Below are 17922 nucleotides of genomic sequence, written 5' to 3' on the forward strand. Positions count from 1 at the left end.
AGTATATTATATAGTTAAAAAATGCCTGGTTCCCCATAGCGCATCCTGGTCTTGCCACTTACTGCTTCTGCTTGTAGAGGCAGCACTTTGTGAATGGAAGCTCTGGCTGTGGCCCCAGCCTGACCTTGTGGGGGTCAGGTTGGCAAGAGTGTTAGCAGGGCCTGTGGGATTGCCACAACAAACCCTTATCACACAAGCCTCTTGGGATCCTCCCTGGAGGGTTTTATAGTAAACTTAAGAAGAAGAAGGAGAAGGAGAAGGAGAAGGAGAAGGAGAAGAAGAAACCCCAAACCCCACCTGATGTTTACTTCCTATGATAATGAAAACAGCCACCAGGGAACTTATAATGAAAGGATCATTCTTTGCAAAGAGTGGGCTAATTAGAAAATTTCAAGTACATCCATTATTAGAAATGCTATTATCTTGATCAGTTCTAATGTGATCATCTAAATGAGTTCTCCTCTCTGGAACTAATTACTCTCTTGTGCTGAGAAGTAAGGATGATTATTGATTTAGTACCAAGGGATTTATTAATTTCAAGGATTCTTCAGGGATCATTTCCTCTCCATCTGAAATTTTGATTTCTTTGAATTCAAATGATATAGACTCAGATATTGAACAAAAAGTGCTGGTAAAATGAGGAAATTATCTTCCTGGGCACTGGGAAGGGTGATGGGGGTTGGAGAATCTGGTTTGCATGTTGGGTGAAAAGTATTTATGGAGTTAAAAAAATGCCTAGCTCCCCCATCCTTGGCTTCAACTCTGTGGTGTGAGGCTGGCTTGGCAACCAAATGTGATATAACTTTATATTCTTTTTTATTTTTAATTAATTAACTTTTTTGAATTATAGTGTGATTCTGATATATCTTATAAATGTCATTTGTATATATTTGTATGCATACACATATGGATAGGTGTATACACATGTAAGTGTAGTATTTATTCTGAAAATAAATAAATTTAGACTTACATGAAAGCTACAAGAATAATAAACACCATATCCTACACTACATTCTCAGCTTCTCTTGAGGCTACTGTTTTAAATAACCATAGCATAGTTTTCAAAACCAGTGAATTAAAATTGATACAATGAAAATAACAAACTATAGGTCTTACTCAAGTTTCATGACCTTCCTCACTAATGTCCAACCCAAGGTCCCTGACTGCCATCTCTTCTTTGTATCTGACTGCCATCTCTTCTTTGTTTCTTTTGCCTTTCCAATGTTTCCTTAGACTTTGTCTTTTATAACTGGACCCTTCTTGTTAAGAATGCTACTTACTTCTCTTGTTGAATGACCCTCAGTTTAGGTTTGTTGGCTGCTTGCTCATTATTCAAAAAAGAACATGCATTTTTGACAAGAATGCTAATGAAGAGATGCTCTGCACTCTTCAGAGCATCATATCAGGGAGGTGTATACTGTTGATCCATCTTATTACTGATGATGTTCATCTTGATCAGCAAGGAAAAGAATTTGAATTAGGAGATGATGGGGGAAAAATATGCCACAACCAGCCTGGGTGAGGGGCTGGGCTCTGCTTTGGGAAGTAAATCTGCTTATTGGCATGCCTTCAGGGGGATTTTTTCCCATAAGGACTTCCCCTACTTGGATTCTGGCTATGGGAAACCCCATCCCTCATTACAGGATAGAAAATGTGGCTGGCTAGACAGGATTGTTGTGGCTTTGGTTTCATTACTTCTGTGCTCTAATTCGTTTTCTCTCACACATTTGACCATGACCTATAATAATAACAAGAAGAATGATAAAAATAAACAACACTTACTGAGCCAGATACTGTTCACTAAATGCTTTCTATTCAGTATTTTTAACTTAATTCTTATGATGTATAAAGAAGATACTATTATTATGTTCATGATTTTTTAGATAAAGGTATTGAAACTAAATGAAATTAAGAAGTTTATCTAGAGTTCCAAACTTCCTAAGAGATAGTGTCTGGATTTAAGTCTCCCGGCCCCACACACCAATGGCCTCTCACTGCTGAAAGGTGAAAGGACTCATTACACATACTACGACACACCCCCAGCACACGCTATACACTGCATGTACACATCACACACACTTATACACCAAAAGCATGCGCACTTATGTACTACATGCATACACATCCACATCAAATATTATGCATGCTACACACCCCTATACAACACATGCCACATACACACATCACATACACTATATACAAACCATACAGATCCACAACTATGTAGCACACATCACATAATACTACACACACCCCCACACCACAAACACTCTAGAGACCTACAACCCTCTAGCACACACCACACCACATACACTATATACATATATAGCACACACCACACACATATTACATACACATGCAACACACACACATACACACCAAATACTATACATTCTATATACCACAATAAACGTATCATATATATACTCACACGCTCATGCATATACCATACACACCCCAAGTACAAATCATATACATATTCATGCGCTTTCATTGCTGTATACAGCAATATACATAAGCAAGAAAAAAGTTGTGCAAATGGATTTATCTCTTCCAGGTGTGATGCTCTGAGATTTTTGCCTTGTTTTCCTTGTTTGATATTTTGAAATGCTGGACATTGCTCACTATATTACTGATTCTCTCCAGGGGAAATAAACACCGCCCAAGGTCAATGCAACTGAGAGAAACTAGCGCTATTCTCTCCTCTGTGTATCAACACAGGGGCCTGACAGCCTGAGGGTACGCCATGGATATTTCTGAGAAAATCTGTGATTATAGATGTGGAATATGGGTTACACTTTTTGGATTTCTCCACTGATTTTGAGGATGCTTTGTTCAGAGATTTGATATTTTTCTTGCTCAACAAAAGATATGTACTTTGACAAAGAGTCTTAAGATTGTGGTCTAAGACACTTTAAAATATGTTTTTGAAGAAAATTCTAGCCTCCTATAACCAAAGATTTTATAGCTAATTTGTACATTTTTAGGTGATGACCAACAGATTGAAAACTCCTAAGTCCTTTTTAGTATAGATTTGACTCAAAGGTTTGGAACATCTAAATCCTGGACTTCCAAATTAAGGCCTTTCTTTTTCCTGGATGGTAATCTCCAAACCCTTCCAATAAACTTTCTGATAAGAATGTCTTTGTTTATCTGTGGACTTGGTCCACCCCAGGAAATCTATATTAACAACATGATTTATGATGGGGGCCTTGGGCCATGTAGTGGGGATGGAGGTCGATCACACAGTGGTCAATCAGCTATTTGACCACATCCCAGTAAAATCCTAGGCTCAGGTGAGATTACTTAGTTGACAAATAGTCTGTGTGTGCAATCATGAACACTTGCTGGGAAAACGAACACTGTCTATACTGTTGCACTGGAAAGGCACAAGTAGAAGCCTGTATCTGGTCTTTCCTCAGTTCTATATGTGGTTTACCCTTGCTGATTTTATTCTTTCCCTAGCTTCACTGAGGTATTGCTATGGTTTGGATGTGAGGTGTCCCCTAAAAGCTCATATTTGAGACAATACAAGAAGGTTCAGAGGAGAAATAATTAGACTATAAGAGTCTTAACCCATCAGTGAATTAATCTCCTGATAGGGATTAACTGAGTGGTAATCGAAGTGGTGGGGTGTGGCTTTGGGGTATATATTTGTTTCTGGCAAGTGGAGACCTCTCTCTCTGCTTTCTGATCATCATGTGAGCTGATTCCCTCTGCTACACTCTTCAGCCATGATGTCCTGCCTCATCTTGAGCCCTGAGGAATGCAGTCTGTTGTCTATAGATTGAGACCTCTGAAACTATGAGCCCCCAAATAAACTTTTTATCTCCTAAAATTGTTCTGCAGATACTTTAGTACAGAAGCAAAAAAGCTGACTATACAGGTATACTTGAAATTTTAAAACTGCCTAATATTAAAGTATATGCTTTGATGAGTTTGGATGTATATGTACAACTGTGTTACCATCACCATGATCAAGGTGATAAATTGTTTCATCACCTGCAAAAATTTCCTGGTGTTCCTTTTGTTTGTTTTTGATGGTAAGAACACTTAATATGAGATTGATCCTCTTAACAAATGTTTAAGTGTGCAATACCTTATTATTAATTATAGTCACTATGTTTCATAACATCAAAATGGAACCTATTTGTCATTTATAACTATAATTTTATATCCACTTATCAACTCTACACATGTCATCCTCCTCCCACCCTAGTAACGACCATTCTATTGTCTGCTTGTATATACCTGACTCATTTTTAAGCTTTATTAAGTATGATTAACAAAATTGTACATATTTATAGCATATATTTGATATATATAACATTGTGATTTATACACACACACACACACACACATTGTGAAGTGACTAAATCAATCAAATTAACATGTCCATCACCTCGCACATTTGTCAGTGTTTTTTGTAGTGAGAACATTTCAGTTCATTTTATTTAAGTTCTGCTATGGTTTGAATATGGTTTGTCCCCTTTGAAACTCATACTGAAATTTAATCCCCATCATTATTTATTAAAAGATGAGACCAAGTGGAATCTTTAAGAGATTAGAACTGTGTCCCAAATAATGAATTTAACAATTCATTCAATTAATGGATGAATAGGTTAATGGGTTATTTCAAGTTTGGGTCCACTCAAGAGTGGGTCCAAAGCCATTTTGGCTAGGCCTATTGTCTGACTCTCACCATTTTGTGTTGCTGCCTCTGGATTTTGTCAACATGAAGGCTATAATCAGATGAGGCCCTTGAACCTTGGATCAGGACTATGAACCCAAAATAAACCTTTTCTCTAGCGCTTACCTAGTATGTAGTATTGTGGGCAGAAAACAACAACGACAACAACAACAACAACAACAAAACTAAGATACTCTCTTTTCAATATATAATATATTATCATTAAGTGTAGTCCATGCTGTACAATAGATCTCTATTATCTTGTCTCACTGAAACTTTGTACTTTTTGACAAACTCATCTGCCAACTCTTTCTCCTCCCTTGCAGCCTCTGGCAATCATCATTTTTAGATTCTACATATAAGTGAGCTCAGAATGTATTTGTTCTTCTGTGTCAGGCTTGTTTCACTTAGTATTTAGTTGGAGTTTCTGTTACAGAAGGTAAAACAGAACTTTTGGTTGAACCCTTCCTAAAACACACTGAATTGCTCTCAAACCAACGATCATCACTAAGTTGATCCTTGAATATTTCTTTCCTTCCTTTTTCAGTACTCAACATTGAATGCAAGGCCTCACATCTCTATCATCAAGCTCTAGCTCCAGTCCAGATCACTTATCTTCAATAAAATAGAACCCCTGAACTTGGGCCTCTCTAATAGAAGCCAAGAGGATACTCAGGCTGCATTTCCTAAATTCTAGAGAAAGCTCATTTCTTTATTCAAACATAACTCTATACTTCTTCATTGAGATTTGTCAGAATTGCCTTAGCTCCCAGACCACATCTGGAAGCCTGGTATTCTGTCCTCTTCCAGACTGGTAGTTGAAAGTCTGGACTGAATGCATAGGCAGGAATCCAGCCCTAAGGTATGACCAAACTCATCCATATTGGTGGGGTGGGCAGGGTGGCTGTAGAAGGGCTCACCTCCAACCCTGCTCTCCAACCCACTCACCCTCATGTCTGGGAGCTTTCACCTGGGCCTGCTGCTGTAAATATCATCTATACTTTGTTGATTTCAATGCATCTTTTTAGCTTGGAACTCCTCCCTAAACTTGGATAGGTTCAATGGCTTGTCTAATAGGCATTTCATATGAAATATGTCAACTGAAATTCTGATCTCTTTTCACTCTTGGCTTGGTCTCTCTGGATAGCATCTTCTCTGTCTTAGCTGACGGCACCACCACAGTTCCATTTGCTCAAGCCAAAACATAGAGGCCATTCTGGATTGAGTCTTGTACTCACATCTGTAAATCCTTTCAGCTCTACCTTTAAACTAGAGCTCAAATCTCACCACTTTTCAGCACTACCTCTGCTACCCCTGGTTCCACTCACCTTCATCCCTGCCTTGATATGCCTGTAGACTCTTCAGTTTCCCTCCTCCTCTCCCTGCATCTGCCCTTGGACTTCTTGTCTATTGTTAACAACAGCTAGAGGGGTTGGGTGTGCAGCTCAGTAGCTCAGTAATACAGTGCTTGCCTAGCGTATGTGAGGCACTGGGTTCTATGCCCAGCACCACAAATAAAATGGACCAAACCCACAATAGCAACCCCACCACCATCACCAAAACCCCAGAACATAGCAGCTGGAGACAGCATCTTCCTCATGTCATCACTTAAAGGTAAGAACACCACATGTTATGGGATGTAGAACTCCCAGTTATTGCCCATGACTGTGGTGTCACACATACGGCATTTTTAATTGTTGGGTAGGTTATGGTTTTGTTATGGGCATCAAAGGCCTTGACACAATCAAATAACTAGTAACTGAAATTTAATTGAATATTATTCATCAACATCTCAACTATAGGTGATATTTAGTCACTGCCTGATGGACGTGAGACTTTTATATGTAGACCAGCACAGCTTACCACTGAGTTACATCCCCAGCCCTTTTTATTTCTTATTTTGAGACAGTCTTGCTAAATTGCCCAGGTTGGCTTTAAACTTGTGATCTTCCTGTCTCAGCCTTCTGGTTAGCTGGGATTACAGACAAGTATCACCACATCCATCCTCTAGTTGCACTTTTATAAGTATTCTAAAAAAATGTGTCAATCTCCTAAAGCAAGCTAGTATAAACAAGCTATACCAAGTCTTCTTATAAAGTTTATGCACAGCATAATACACTTAATTTAAATAATTATTCCAATTTTTCTTTAAAGCTTAGCTTATTTCTTACTAACACAATTTTAAAATAAGCATTTTCCCTGAAAATTCTGGTTTAACAGGCTGAAATTTTCCCAGTTCCTATTCCACTTCTTATTTTCCCTGCTTTTACCTATATTTTGAAATATTTTTCAAAAGATTTGAATTTGAATTATTAATGTGGCTTAATTCAAAGCAATCCTGAAAATGTCTAGCTGGGTTCTTCACAACTGCATAAAGATTTAGACTTGTCCCTGACCTTTTGATTATATTTTAATAAAGTACATGTGCAAGCATCCACATTATAGTAAAAATTTGCACTAAATCATAAAGATCTTGAAAAAGCAGGCATTAAGCACACTATGCACATAGCACATTATTTCCTATTCATCTCACCCCTTCTCTGACCCCATTTCTTTGATACCCCTATCAGATTCAGCCATGGTGATACTCACAGCTGGGCTGGGCTTGCTCCTACTTCAGAGCCGTTGGTCGTGCCATCCACTCTGCTTCAAGTATTTTTCCTCTTGAATTCCTCATACATTGCTCCTCATCTTTTGGCTTTCCCTCAAATATACCTTATCACTGAGGTCTTCACTGAACAAACTATTCAAAACTGGATTCACTACAGTCTTCTCCCACTCTTCTCGATATACTCTTCACCTACTTTCTCTCCATAGCAATTTCCACTTTCACATACCAGTATATTTTACTTGTTTATTTATTGTCTGTCCCCCCCCCATCCCCACCCTGGAATTTAAGCATCATGATGATAGCAGGGTTTTTCTCTTCCCCTTCCCTGCCGCCTTCTTTTTTGCCCTTTTCTTCCTCACTGTATTAGCAGCAGTGCCCAGAGCAGTGACTGCTACAGAATGGACACTCCTTAAACTCTTCTTGAATGAATAAGTGAATGAGTAAATAAGGCAAAGGTTCTGGGAAAGAAAGCAAGATAGAAAAAACTGCACCATCTTGCCTAAAATAGTACCCACACCTTCCCAAGGCTCATCCTCTATCCTTTTAATTTGCTTATGTGTGAACTGAACAATGACAAACTTGGATGTGCCCCAAATGATCATCACACACACACACACACACACACACACACACACACACACACACTTATTGTTTTTTTTTTTTTTTCTGACTCAGGTGTTTTGGAACCACACTTTACAACAACCAAAAACAAACAAACAAACAAACCACCTAGGTTAAATAGTGGTTGGAAACGCAACAAGAAAACCTTCACTACTGGCCCTCTTTTTGGATGTTAACGGATTTGGGCCCCATTTGGGATTTTTGTGTTTAGACAAAGCTTTCTGGGTCAAGGAACTGTTTTCTCTGAAATTCTACACACCTAACGGGCTGCCATGTTTCAGTGCAATGAGAGATTTGGCCTTCCTGGGGACACTGGAGATTTTTTAGTTGTTATAACTGGAGTTTGGGAGTGTAGCATGCTACTGGAATTTAGTAGGTAGAAGCCAGGGATGCTCAACTTCCTACAATTAAGGTTATGTTTTTAACAAGTAAAAATACAGGTACTAACAGGCTCTTCAGAGGAAACACAGGGACTCCTGGTTTTCTGAAAAAATACCCACAATGCCCAGGCCAGCCCCTATAATAAAGACCTATCCAGGTAAAAATGTTAAGACTGTGGAGGACGATAAACCCAAGATCAGTGGTATCCAAACCCTATTAGCATTAGGGTCACCTTCGGGGCTTGGAAGGCACAGTTTATTGGGGCCCGCCCACAGTTTCGGATTCCGGGAGGTTTTACTATTTTTAGTTTTGGGCCATAAGTAAGAACTACTTCCCTAGAAAAAAAGAGGTCATGGAGGCCCCCACCCCGAGTAGAAGCTGCGCAAGTTTCTAGGCGAGAACCGAGGAGAAACCAGGTGAAAGTTGCGGGAGGATCTAACCCTCTGAGGTGAGTATTGTGATCCTGGCCACTCGGTTTTGGAGGCACTTTCAGGTTCTCTCTAGGCGCCTCGGAGGTTCTGCCATCTCTATGATTGCTCGGGCGGGGGCGTGGCCTTCCCGGGGGCGTGGTGTGTAAGGCGGGCAGAGGCGCCCGAGCACTCTAGTGCCGGACGTTGCGCGGCCGCGACACCCAATGCCAAAGCTGGCTCAGAGGTTTTGCTGTGCTTTCCTCAGGGCGTCCAGTACAGTCAGGCGAGGCTCAGGTCTGGCCAGCCCAGGTAGGCGTTACCCCGCTTGCACGGCCCGGTTTTTATGCGGGAGTAGCGGGACCTGATGTTGCATTTTCTCAACGGTGCAGTCAGCCTTACTGCTAGGCGCGGAGAACCAGGAGTAGGGAACAAACCAGACGGGAACAATAGGCCTCCAGGCTGTGAGCTCTGAGGGTCGCAAGGGGGCGCTGTGGCTGCAAGCCGGCGGGTCGGCTGAGCTTGCAGGGTAGTGGGGTGGGTGTGACTGAGGCGGATTAGGGTGGGATGGAATGTGTGCGGGACCTGGGCGGGCCTGGTTCCGAGAGTGGAGCGAGTGGAGCGTAGGCCAGGCCGAACTGAAGAGGGTTGCGTTATAGGCGGGTTGGACTGGTCTGGGGCAGGCTAAGGGGGTTTGGGAGGGGTGCGCTTGGGGGGGGGGGCGGCAGCTCAGCGCGCAGACGTGCAGAGGCGGGGCGTTTTGGAATTGATTTGTGTCTGCTTTTCTGTGGGATCCCTGAGGTTTCAGAGAGTCTTTGTTTCCTCCTCTTGCTGTTTCTCTTTTGATACTGAGATAGGGACCGAGAGAGGTGCTCTTGTCTCATAAAGGCCCCTCCTGAGCTGTTTTGCACCTGGCTTAGCTTTGAGTCATTTATATTTATAGAATATTTTTAAAAAAGACTTTCGTCTTGAAATATTTTCAGAATTCCAAAAAGTTGCAAAGGTAGTACAAAAGAATTCCCACATAGGTTCACCCAGATCTCCCACTTGTGAGCATCTTTTTAACAGAAAGAACAACAACAACAGCAGAACCATATCCTGTAACATCCAAGCCAGCATTTACTTGCATTTAATTATCTTGTCTTCTGGGAGAAATTAACATTTTCAATAGTAGAGCCCACCCCTCTTCTTCCCAAGACCCTTCAGAGTGGTTCTGGCAGCTCCAGGATTAAAATCAAGGTTCTTTTATCTTTGCTGGGTGCTCAGTGCAGTTGAAAAGGTCCACCTAGTCCTCTGGGTAGTTTTGGCGCAGGTGACCACCCTTTGCTCCACTATGTAGTGTCTGCCTGTGGCTGCCTCTCAGGCTAGCTTCTTGCCCTTTACAAGGTTTACAGGCTCCTCCATTCCTCCTTCCCTCCTTCCCCCAGATAGTTTCTAAAGACTTCTTCCTTGGCAATCATCTCCTTCAGTCTGCGTTTCCTTCCCTGGTAACCTCTTAAGATTTTGAGCTTTCCACAAATCCTCAGAAAATGCACCAATTTATGACTCCAGGCCAGGCTGTTTCTTGGTCCCAGGCCCACAGAGTTTGTGGTCTGCTGGATGCCATTCTGAGTAATGCTCCAAACATTTCTGTCTCAGATGTGCTCACCACATCTGGCTGCCTTCTAGAGCTCCCAGCCTCCATGAATTGCATCTCTGTGTTCCAGCCATATAGACCTGAAGTCTAGTAGGTGACTCTGACTAGCCTGTCTCCCTTGCCTCTTAAACAGTGATCTATATTTATTGTTACTTTTTAAATCCCACTTGGGCAGGTTCTTTTCTTCTGATAAGCACCACTCAGTTGTATACACAGCAGTTAGAATAAGCTTGTTAAAAATGCAAATTTGATGGTTTTGTATTCTGTTGGTAATTTTATGTATTAAAAAAAAAGGCCTTAATAGGACAGGTTCAGCCTTTTCTTGAACCCTTTCACTAGATTCCCTACTCTTTTCAGACTGGCATTTCTTTCCCTTCATGTTCTTCTGCTCCCTTTGCCTGGGATCTTGTTTCTTGCCTACTCAGGGAATTCTTGCTCTTTGTGTAGCTCTCCAGCCAGTCATCCTTTCCCTGGGAAAGTGTTCTTTCATTTCCTTGACTTGTTCCAGTTTTTGTGTTATGCATCCTAATCTCCCCCACCCCGTCTCCTTGGTAACCCTGCCCTAGCTGCAGTTTGAGTTTTGTACATGTGTTCCTGGCACCTAGTAGATACTTTATGTGTTTGGATGAGGGAGAGGTGGGGGTACCTAATATGGGTGCCTAATAGCTTCTATCTGGACATTATTCCCTTTTGGAGTATGCTTAATCTGGGAGTACACTGTCCTTTGTGAGTTCTCTCAGGCAGGGCAAAAGGGATGGAGGGATTCACATGAGGAGATGGAGGGCTAAGGAGCAATTTGAGAACTACTAAAAGTGAAAATGAGGAAGTGTGGTCTGAGGACCACAGAAAGGGAGATGGGTTTCCTGCCTAGCTGTCCCTCTCCCAGCCGGCTGAGTCCACTGTATTAGACTCTCCACTGATAGACATTTCCTGTGTATGGTTTCAGAGAATCTTTAAGAAGTATGCTTTGGTTAGTGTTAAACCATATATCAGTAGTTTCTGGTTCTTTCCTAAATAGCTATCTCAAAGCCAGAAAGTGAAGATGAAGATGAAGATGAAGGCCTACAACAGGATGCTGCTGGGGTGCCCTGGAGTGTGACTATTATTTCCGGGGCACTAGTAGTTTGTTTATTGGGGCCTACTGCATGCCAGAAGCCATATTGACTTCTGAGGATCCAGAGATGGGCTTAATTCTCAGATGGGTCATTTTAGTCATATGTGATAAAAACTGTGATAGAAGAATCCTTTACTGAAAGCTTGGTGGATGCAGAAAGGTATTGCAGGGTCATCTAAGCTGAGGTGGTGGCTGTGAGTGTCCTTGATCTTATTCTAGAGCCTGATATGATTGTGACCTGGGGAAACTGGAGCCCTGGGTGTAGATGTTAGTGAGTGAATGAGGCCAGCCGAGGGCATGGCAGAGGAAGAGGTGATGAGCTGCCTAGAGGCAGAGCTACTGTGAAATGGTAACAGGTCACGTTTCCTGCCCCAAACCTGGCTGAACTTGGGGAAAAGGTCACAGTGTTTGATTTTTATCAGACTTGTACCAAAGCACCTCTTAATCACGTAGAGTATTTCTGTACCAAAATTGTTGATAGCTGTAATTGGTTAAGGAAATACAGATTATAGAGAACCTCAGATCAATTCAGGTTTGCTACAACAGTTTGTGGCAAACTTTTGAAAATGTTTAGTTTTCAGAATTTTCGACTATTTTAATTGCAAGGGGTGTTGTGGTTCTTAACCCGTTGCTAATACTCTGTGAATCCATGTCTTTTGTGTGTACTTTATACACATTCATGCGCGTTTTCACAAGAGAATGATAGCAGATAACCATTTCATGGGTGAGGAGATAAGGGCACAGAGAAGGTAAATGACTTGGCAAGGTTGCACAGCTTTATCTCTGATGGTTCCATATTCCACATTCTTACCAGGCTTCAGGCTTGGGAGTGGACAGGGTGGGGGAATTTGAAGGACCAAGCCTTTCTCACACACATGGTATTTAACTGCATGTCTCTCTTGCCAGCCATCATTGGTGCCAAAGAAAGTGAGAACAGAAGAGACTGGAGCTCTGTAGACATTGTGGTCACATACCCAGATTCACTGAGGGCCTGTGGGGACTAGTGGCTATGATTCCTGGAACTTAAGGTCTAGTCTGATAATGAACTTTTCTCATAAGTCTTAAAGGAATTTAAGTATGATGTCAAGTGGACCAGTCAGGGTAGCAGTCAGGGGCATCGTGTGAGGCTAGGATATAGGCTAGTTGGCCTTTGAGAAAATTTGGGTAAACAATTTCAGAAGGCTTCAATAAGGACATTCTTCATAAAGGACACAGGTAACTGTTCATTTTTTTTTCCCTTCTAGCTGTGCAAGATGTATGTGCTCTGGAATACCACAGATGGACGTCTGCCTGCCAGTCCTTCATCTCTACAGAGCAGTACTCCTCCTGTGGGCCACTGAGTGGCTTTCCCAGATAGTTTGTGTTTCTTTGCCAGGGTCCCCGTGCCTGTTTGTGTTTGTGTATGTGAATGGTACATACCAAAGCATGGAACAAGAACAAAGATTAATAAGCAAGTCTGAATATCCTACTCAGTTTAAGAAATAGAACCCTACCAAAATTTTAGATACCTCCAAGTGTCTGCGATAATTGCATCGTTTCTCTTCAGAGGTAACCACTGTCCTGAAGTCCCTCTTAATCATGTCCTTGATTCTCTTGATAGTTTGGCCAGGGGAGATTCTGTTCTTTGCTTATTAAGATGTAATTAAAAAAAAAATGACCTTCATTGTCTTACAGGTTCTTAGACTCTGAATAAAGATAGTCTCGCTTTCCCAGTTCATCATGGCTTCACCCTCAAGGTAGGAGTGCTGTTGAATGAAATGCTTTTAAAAGTATTTACTCCTCTCTGTTTTGAAAGGCCAAGCTAGTGACACTTTTAGCCTTTAGTCCTTGTAGCTTCACTAAACAGTTGGTGCTTAGAAAGCATGAGGGAGGAGAGGAGAGAGAGGGAGAAGAACAGAAGAGATGAGACAGACGGGGAAGTATATATGGTATGAACTGGGCGTGTGGCAGCAGCGCATACGCTTGATATAAAATGCAATTTTACTTTCCTCATCTTTCAAGGTAAAGATAACAGACGGTTGCCCGTGAGGCTGCCTTAGTCTCTGCCTGTTTTCTCATGGCCACAGGGAAGAGTCGGGTACAGAACCTATAGGATCTGGGGGTGAGCAGGAGCTCGGGTAGCAAGTGAAACTGGTAGAGGCCCCGTCCTGGCAGGTCCAGATCTGCCCCTGGGAGCTGGGTGAAGCTGGGGTAGAGATGACATGAAGATGGCCACGTCCCCCAAAACTTGTCTCAGTCCAGGGTCCATAGGAAGGGCTTTTGGTTTTCTCTCCCTTCAGGGTGGTCTGTCTTCCTAGTCCACACAAAGCTCAGATGGGTGAAAAACTTACTTTTCTAGAAGTCAGCTTGGAGGAGGTGAAGTCACCATATAGGAAGAGATACTGGAGTGAATCTCTAATGCAACCTGGACTCCAGAGTTCATGTGCAGGTCTCCATGGAAATAGGCTCCATGGTAAATGCTGCAACTTTCCTCTGGGGTAGAGGGTCCTCAGTGTGGGACCTGGAGAGAGACAGGGCGGCAACAGGAGCATCCATGCCCACCCTTCCACCAAGTCTATTCTCACAGTTGAGGCTTTTATAACCTAGATGTGACTCTTTGCTGTCCTGCTCCATCCCCCTTGGGGTTTTCTGGGATAACTGAATACCACCAAAAGTCCTGACCTGAGCCTGTGGGGCCTGGTTCCCACTGCTTCTGCTCTGTCCTCACTGTAACTTCAGCTTCAGGGTCTTGTGCCTGTCATTCTTTCTTTTTTCCTGAGACATCCTGTCTTTAGAGATCTGCAGGGATAACTCCCTCACTTGTTCAGGTCTCTTGCTTCTGAGCCTTCATTCTCTTTTTTTGTTAAAGAGAATTTTTTAATATTTATTTTTCAGTTTTCGGTGGACACAACACCTTTATTTATTTTTATGTGGTGCTGAGGATCGAACCCAGCGCCCTGCGCATGGCAGGCGAGCACGTTAACCACTTGAGCCACATCCCCAGCCCCATTCTCTTTTCTATTTAAAATAGCACCCCTGGTCTCAGTCCTTTATCCAAGGATGGCATTTGTTGCTACCTGTGTAGCTACTTGCTATCTGTCTCCTCCAGTTAGAACTAAGTGCAGTTTGAAAGTAGAGTTTTCCTACTCTGAGCCTCTGACCAGTGCCATTAAACATAAGGAACTCTTGTCATCTCTGTTACCTATGTCCACAGGGTGAGAGTTTGAATGGCAGGAATGTTTTCAGATTTTCCAAATCTGTTCAGCTCCTAAATTGCCATTAGCGTGCAGCAAGATGATCAGTGAGAGAGCCATTTGGAAATCTGAGTCTGTTCAGTTCTTGAATTTGGGAAATGAAGTTCAACTAGGGAGAGTTTGAGAATTTGGGAAGTGGGGGAATCTTGTTTGTCAGATAAATCAGACACAGGAAAGAGATAGGTAGGTCAAACATGAGAGCAGAGCTTCTGGGGCCACTGAGTCCAAATCTGAGGGGACAGCCTAGGTGTCACTCCAACTGGACTTCCAATTGGCAGTCGACTGCTATCTGGGGTGAAGACAGTGGTACCTGGATTTATTAGTAGAGGGGATCCTCTACTTGGAACACTATGAGGGAAAGGGATTACATAATGCCTCTTTAGAGTGCCTCTCATAATTAAAATACTTCTGCACTTAAAGGTGTAATCTCTATTATCTGGAAAGTTTATCTACCTGGTGTTGTACCTGGTGGATCCAAATCTGTGAGGCTGTTTAATCTAAGGTACCTCCCAGTGGGCTCCTCTTTCCAGCTGAAGTTTAGCCTGTCCAGAGTAGTCCCTCCCTGACTGTCTTTTGTCATTGCAGAGTTGACACTGCTAGAAGAGGTGCCCGCTCAAAGGTGAAGTCCACTAAGCTGCTTGAGGTTCTGAATGCTTTGGAAGAGGAAGAGTCTGGCAACAATAGGGAGGAGATTTTCATTGCGCCTCCCGACAATGCTGCAGGGGACTTCACAGATGAGGATTCTGGGGATGAAGATGGCCGGCGAGGTGCTCAACTGCCTGGCAGTATGCTCCATGCGTCCGTTGTGTCTGAGGACTCTGGCACTGGGGAGGATAATGATGACCTGGAGCTGCAGCCAGCCAAGAAGAGGCAGAAGGCAGTAGTGGAGCCTCAGCATGTCTGGACCAAGAGAGATATTCGACCAGAGTTTGGCAGTTGGACAGCATCAGATCCGCACATTGAAGACCTCAAAAGCCAGGAACTAAGTCCCGTAGGCCTCTTTGAATTGTTTTTTGATGAAGGAACAATTAATTTCATTGTTAATGAAACCAATCGTTATGCTTGGCAGAAGAGTGTCAACCTGGGTCTCACAGCCCAGGAATTGAAGTGTGTTTTGGGCATTTTGATTTTAAGTGGGTATATCTCCTATCCAAGGAGAAGGATGTTTTGGGAAACCTCTCCTGACTCACATCATCATCTTGTAGCTGATGCAATTAGAAGGGACAGATTTGAACTGATCTTCTCATACCTCCATTTTGCAGATAACAATGAACTTGATGAAAGTGATAGGTTTGCCAAGGTCAGGCCCCTTATAGTCAGGATGAACTGCAATTTCCAGAAGCATGCTCCCTTGGAAGAGTTCTATAGCTTTGGTGAGTCCATGTGTGAATACTTCGGGCACCGGGGATCCAAGCAGCTGCACTCAGGGAAACCTGTGAGACTTGGCTACAAAATCTGGTGTGGGACAACCAGCAGAGGATACTTGGTGTGGTTTGAACCTTCACAAGGCACATTATTCACCAAGCCAGACAAGGGCTTGGATCTCGGAGGCAGTATGGTCATAAAATTTGTGGATGCACTTCAGGAGCGTGGCTTTCTGCCATACCACATATTTTTTGACAAGGTTTTTACAAGTGTCAAATTGATGTCCATTTTGAGGAAAAAGGGGGTGAAGGCCACAGGAACTGTTCGTGAGTACAGGATTGAGCGATGTCCCCTCAAAGATCCCAAAGAGTTGAGAAAAATGAAGAGAGGCTCATTTGATTACAAAGTTGACGAGAGCGAGGAGATCATTGTGTGCCGCTGGCACGACAGCAGCATGGTCAACATCTGCTCCAATGCTGTGGGCATAGAGCCTGTGAGGCTGACTAGCCGTCACTCGGGAGCAGCCAAAACACGAACTCAGGTCCACCAGCCATCACTGGTGAAGCTGTATCAGGAGAAGGTGGGGGGTGTTGGCAGGATGGACCAGAATATTGCCAAGTATAAGGTAAAGATCCGGGGCATGAAGTGGTACTCGAGCTTCATTGGCTATATTATTGATGCTGCCCTCAACAATGCATGGCAGCTGCACAGGATCTGCTGCCAGGATGCACAGGTGGACCTCCTTGCCTTCCGGAGATATGTTGCCTGTGTGTACTTGGAGAGCAATGCTGACATGTCCTCACAAGGGAGGAGAAGCAGGCGGCTGGAAACTGAGAGCCGCTTTGATATGATTGGGCACTGGATTATCCACCAGGACAAGAGGACCCGATGTGCCCTCTGCCACTCACAGACCAACACCCGGTGTGAGAAGTGCCAGAAAGGCGTCCACGCCAAGTGTTTTAGGGAGTACCACACCCGGTGATGGCAAAGGTGTGCTTGTTTTGGTTTATAATGGGGTGTCTACAGATAATTACATCCAGTAGTTAAAGCACTTCTGTTTTATTTGTGTAGGAAAAAGGACCTGAATTCTCAATGACTTGGTTTTGTATTTTCTCCTTATCCCCATTATTATTATCTTTTTTATTATTGTATATGCCTACATGAAATATAAAGTAGTGTTTATGTTAGGAATCATGAATGTTTACAAATCTGTATTTTGTACCATTATTTATTTAAATTTATCCAAATAAATAAAAATCTTGCTTCGGGGTATATTTAAGTTCTGACAAGAATGATCAAAGAGGCCAGTTGCGGGAGAGCACCCCTGTAATCACCCATAATCACAGTGATTAGGGAGGCTAAGACAGGAGGATTGAGAGTAAATAAAATACAAAATAGGGCTGGAAATGTGGCTTAGTAGTTGAGTGCCCCTGGGTTCAATCCCTGTACTTCTCACCACATAAAAAGAATAATCAAAGAAAAACTGTATGAATGGCACAAAGTTTTACTATTGTATGCCATGGTTTGTAATCTAAAATATAGGCTATAGTGTATATTTCTTAATTATTTATTTAATATTACTTAAGACTGTCCAGGGATAGTTAATTCACTTTGCATTTATTCAGAGTGCTAGAGTTTCCGAGTTCATATTTTCTTGATAAAAATATTTCCCTAATGTACATATATATAGAATCTATTTTTATAACCAACACAACATAGGATGTTCAGCATAATTTGTTAAGAGCCATATGTATTTTCCACTTATTTAAAGCCCAAATTTATAAATTCCTGAGCTTAGGGTGAACTTATTGAAGTAAGGAAACATTTTTATATTGGAAAACCTGGTGTGCATTCCAGAATATTA

The 17922-nt window shown here is 42.4% G+C and overlaps 1 protein-coding gene across 6 annotated transcripts; it reads left to right on the forward strand.

The window, feature by feature from the left end:
* The first annotated feature begins 8882 nt into the window (after positions 1-8882).
* On the forward strand, positions 8883-17330 carry LOC101959387 (piggyBac transposable element-derived protein 2). Of its 6 annotated transcripts, XM_078049694.1 has the most exons (5): positions 8883-9174; positions 11365-12675; positions 12836-13008; positions 13135-13196; positions 15279-17330. In XM_078049694.1, the coding sequence occupies exons 4-5, from the start codon at positions 13180-13182 to the stop codon at positions 17038-17040; spliced, it is 1779 nt and encodes a 592-aa protein (XP_077905820.1). In that variant the 5' UTR covers positions 8883-9174; positions 11365-12675; positions 12836-13008; positions 13135-13179; the 3' UTR covers positions 17041-17330. The 6 variants fall into 6 exon arrangements, with proteins under 6 accessions (XP_077905820.1, XP_077905825.1, XP_077905814.1 ...); XM_078049699.1 differs by lacking the exon at positions 12836-13008; XM_078049688.1 differs by lacking the exon at positions 11365-12675 and having other exon boundaries at positions 8885-9022; positions 12705-13008.
* The last annotated feature ends 592 nt before the right edge of the window (positions 17331-17922 follow it).

The sequence above is a fragment of the Ictidomys tridecemlineatus genome, chromosome 1, assembly GCF_052094955.1.
Source record: "Ictidomys tridecemlineatus isolate mIctTri1 chromosome 1, mIctTri1.hap1, whole genome shotgun sequence".
NCBI lineage: Eukaryota > Metazoa > Chordata > Mammalia > Rodentia > Sciuridae > Ictidomys > Ictidomys tridecemlineatus.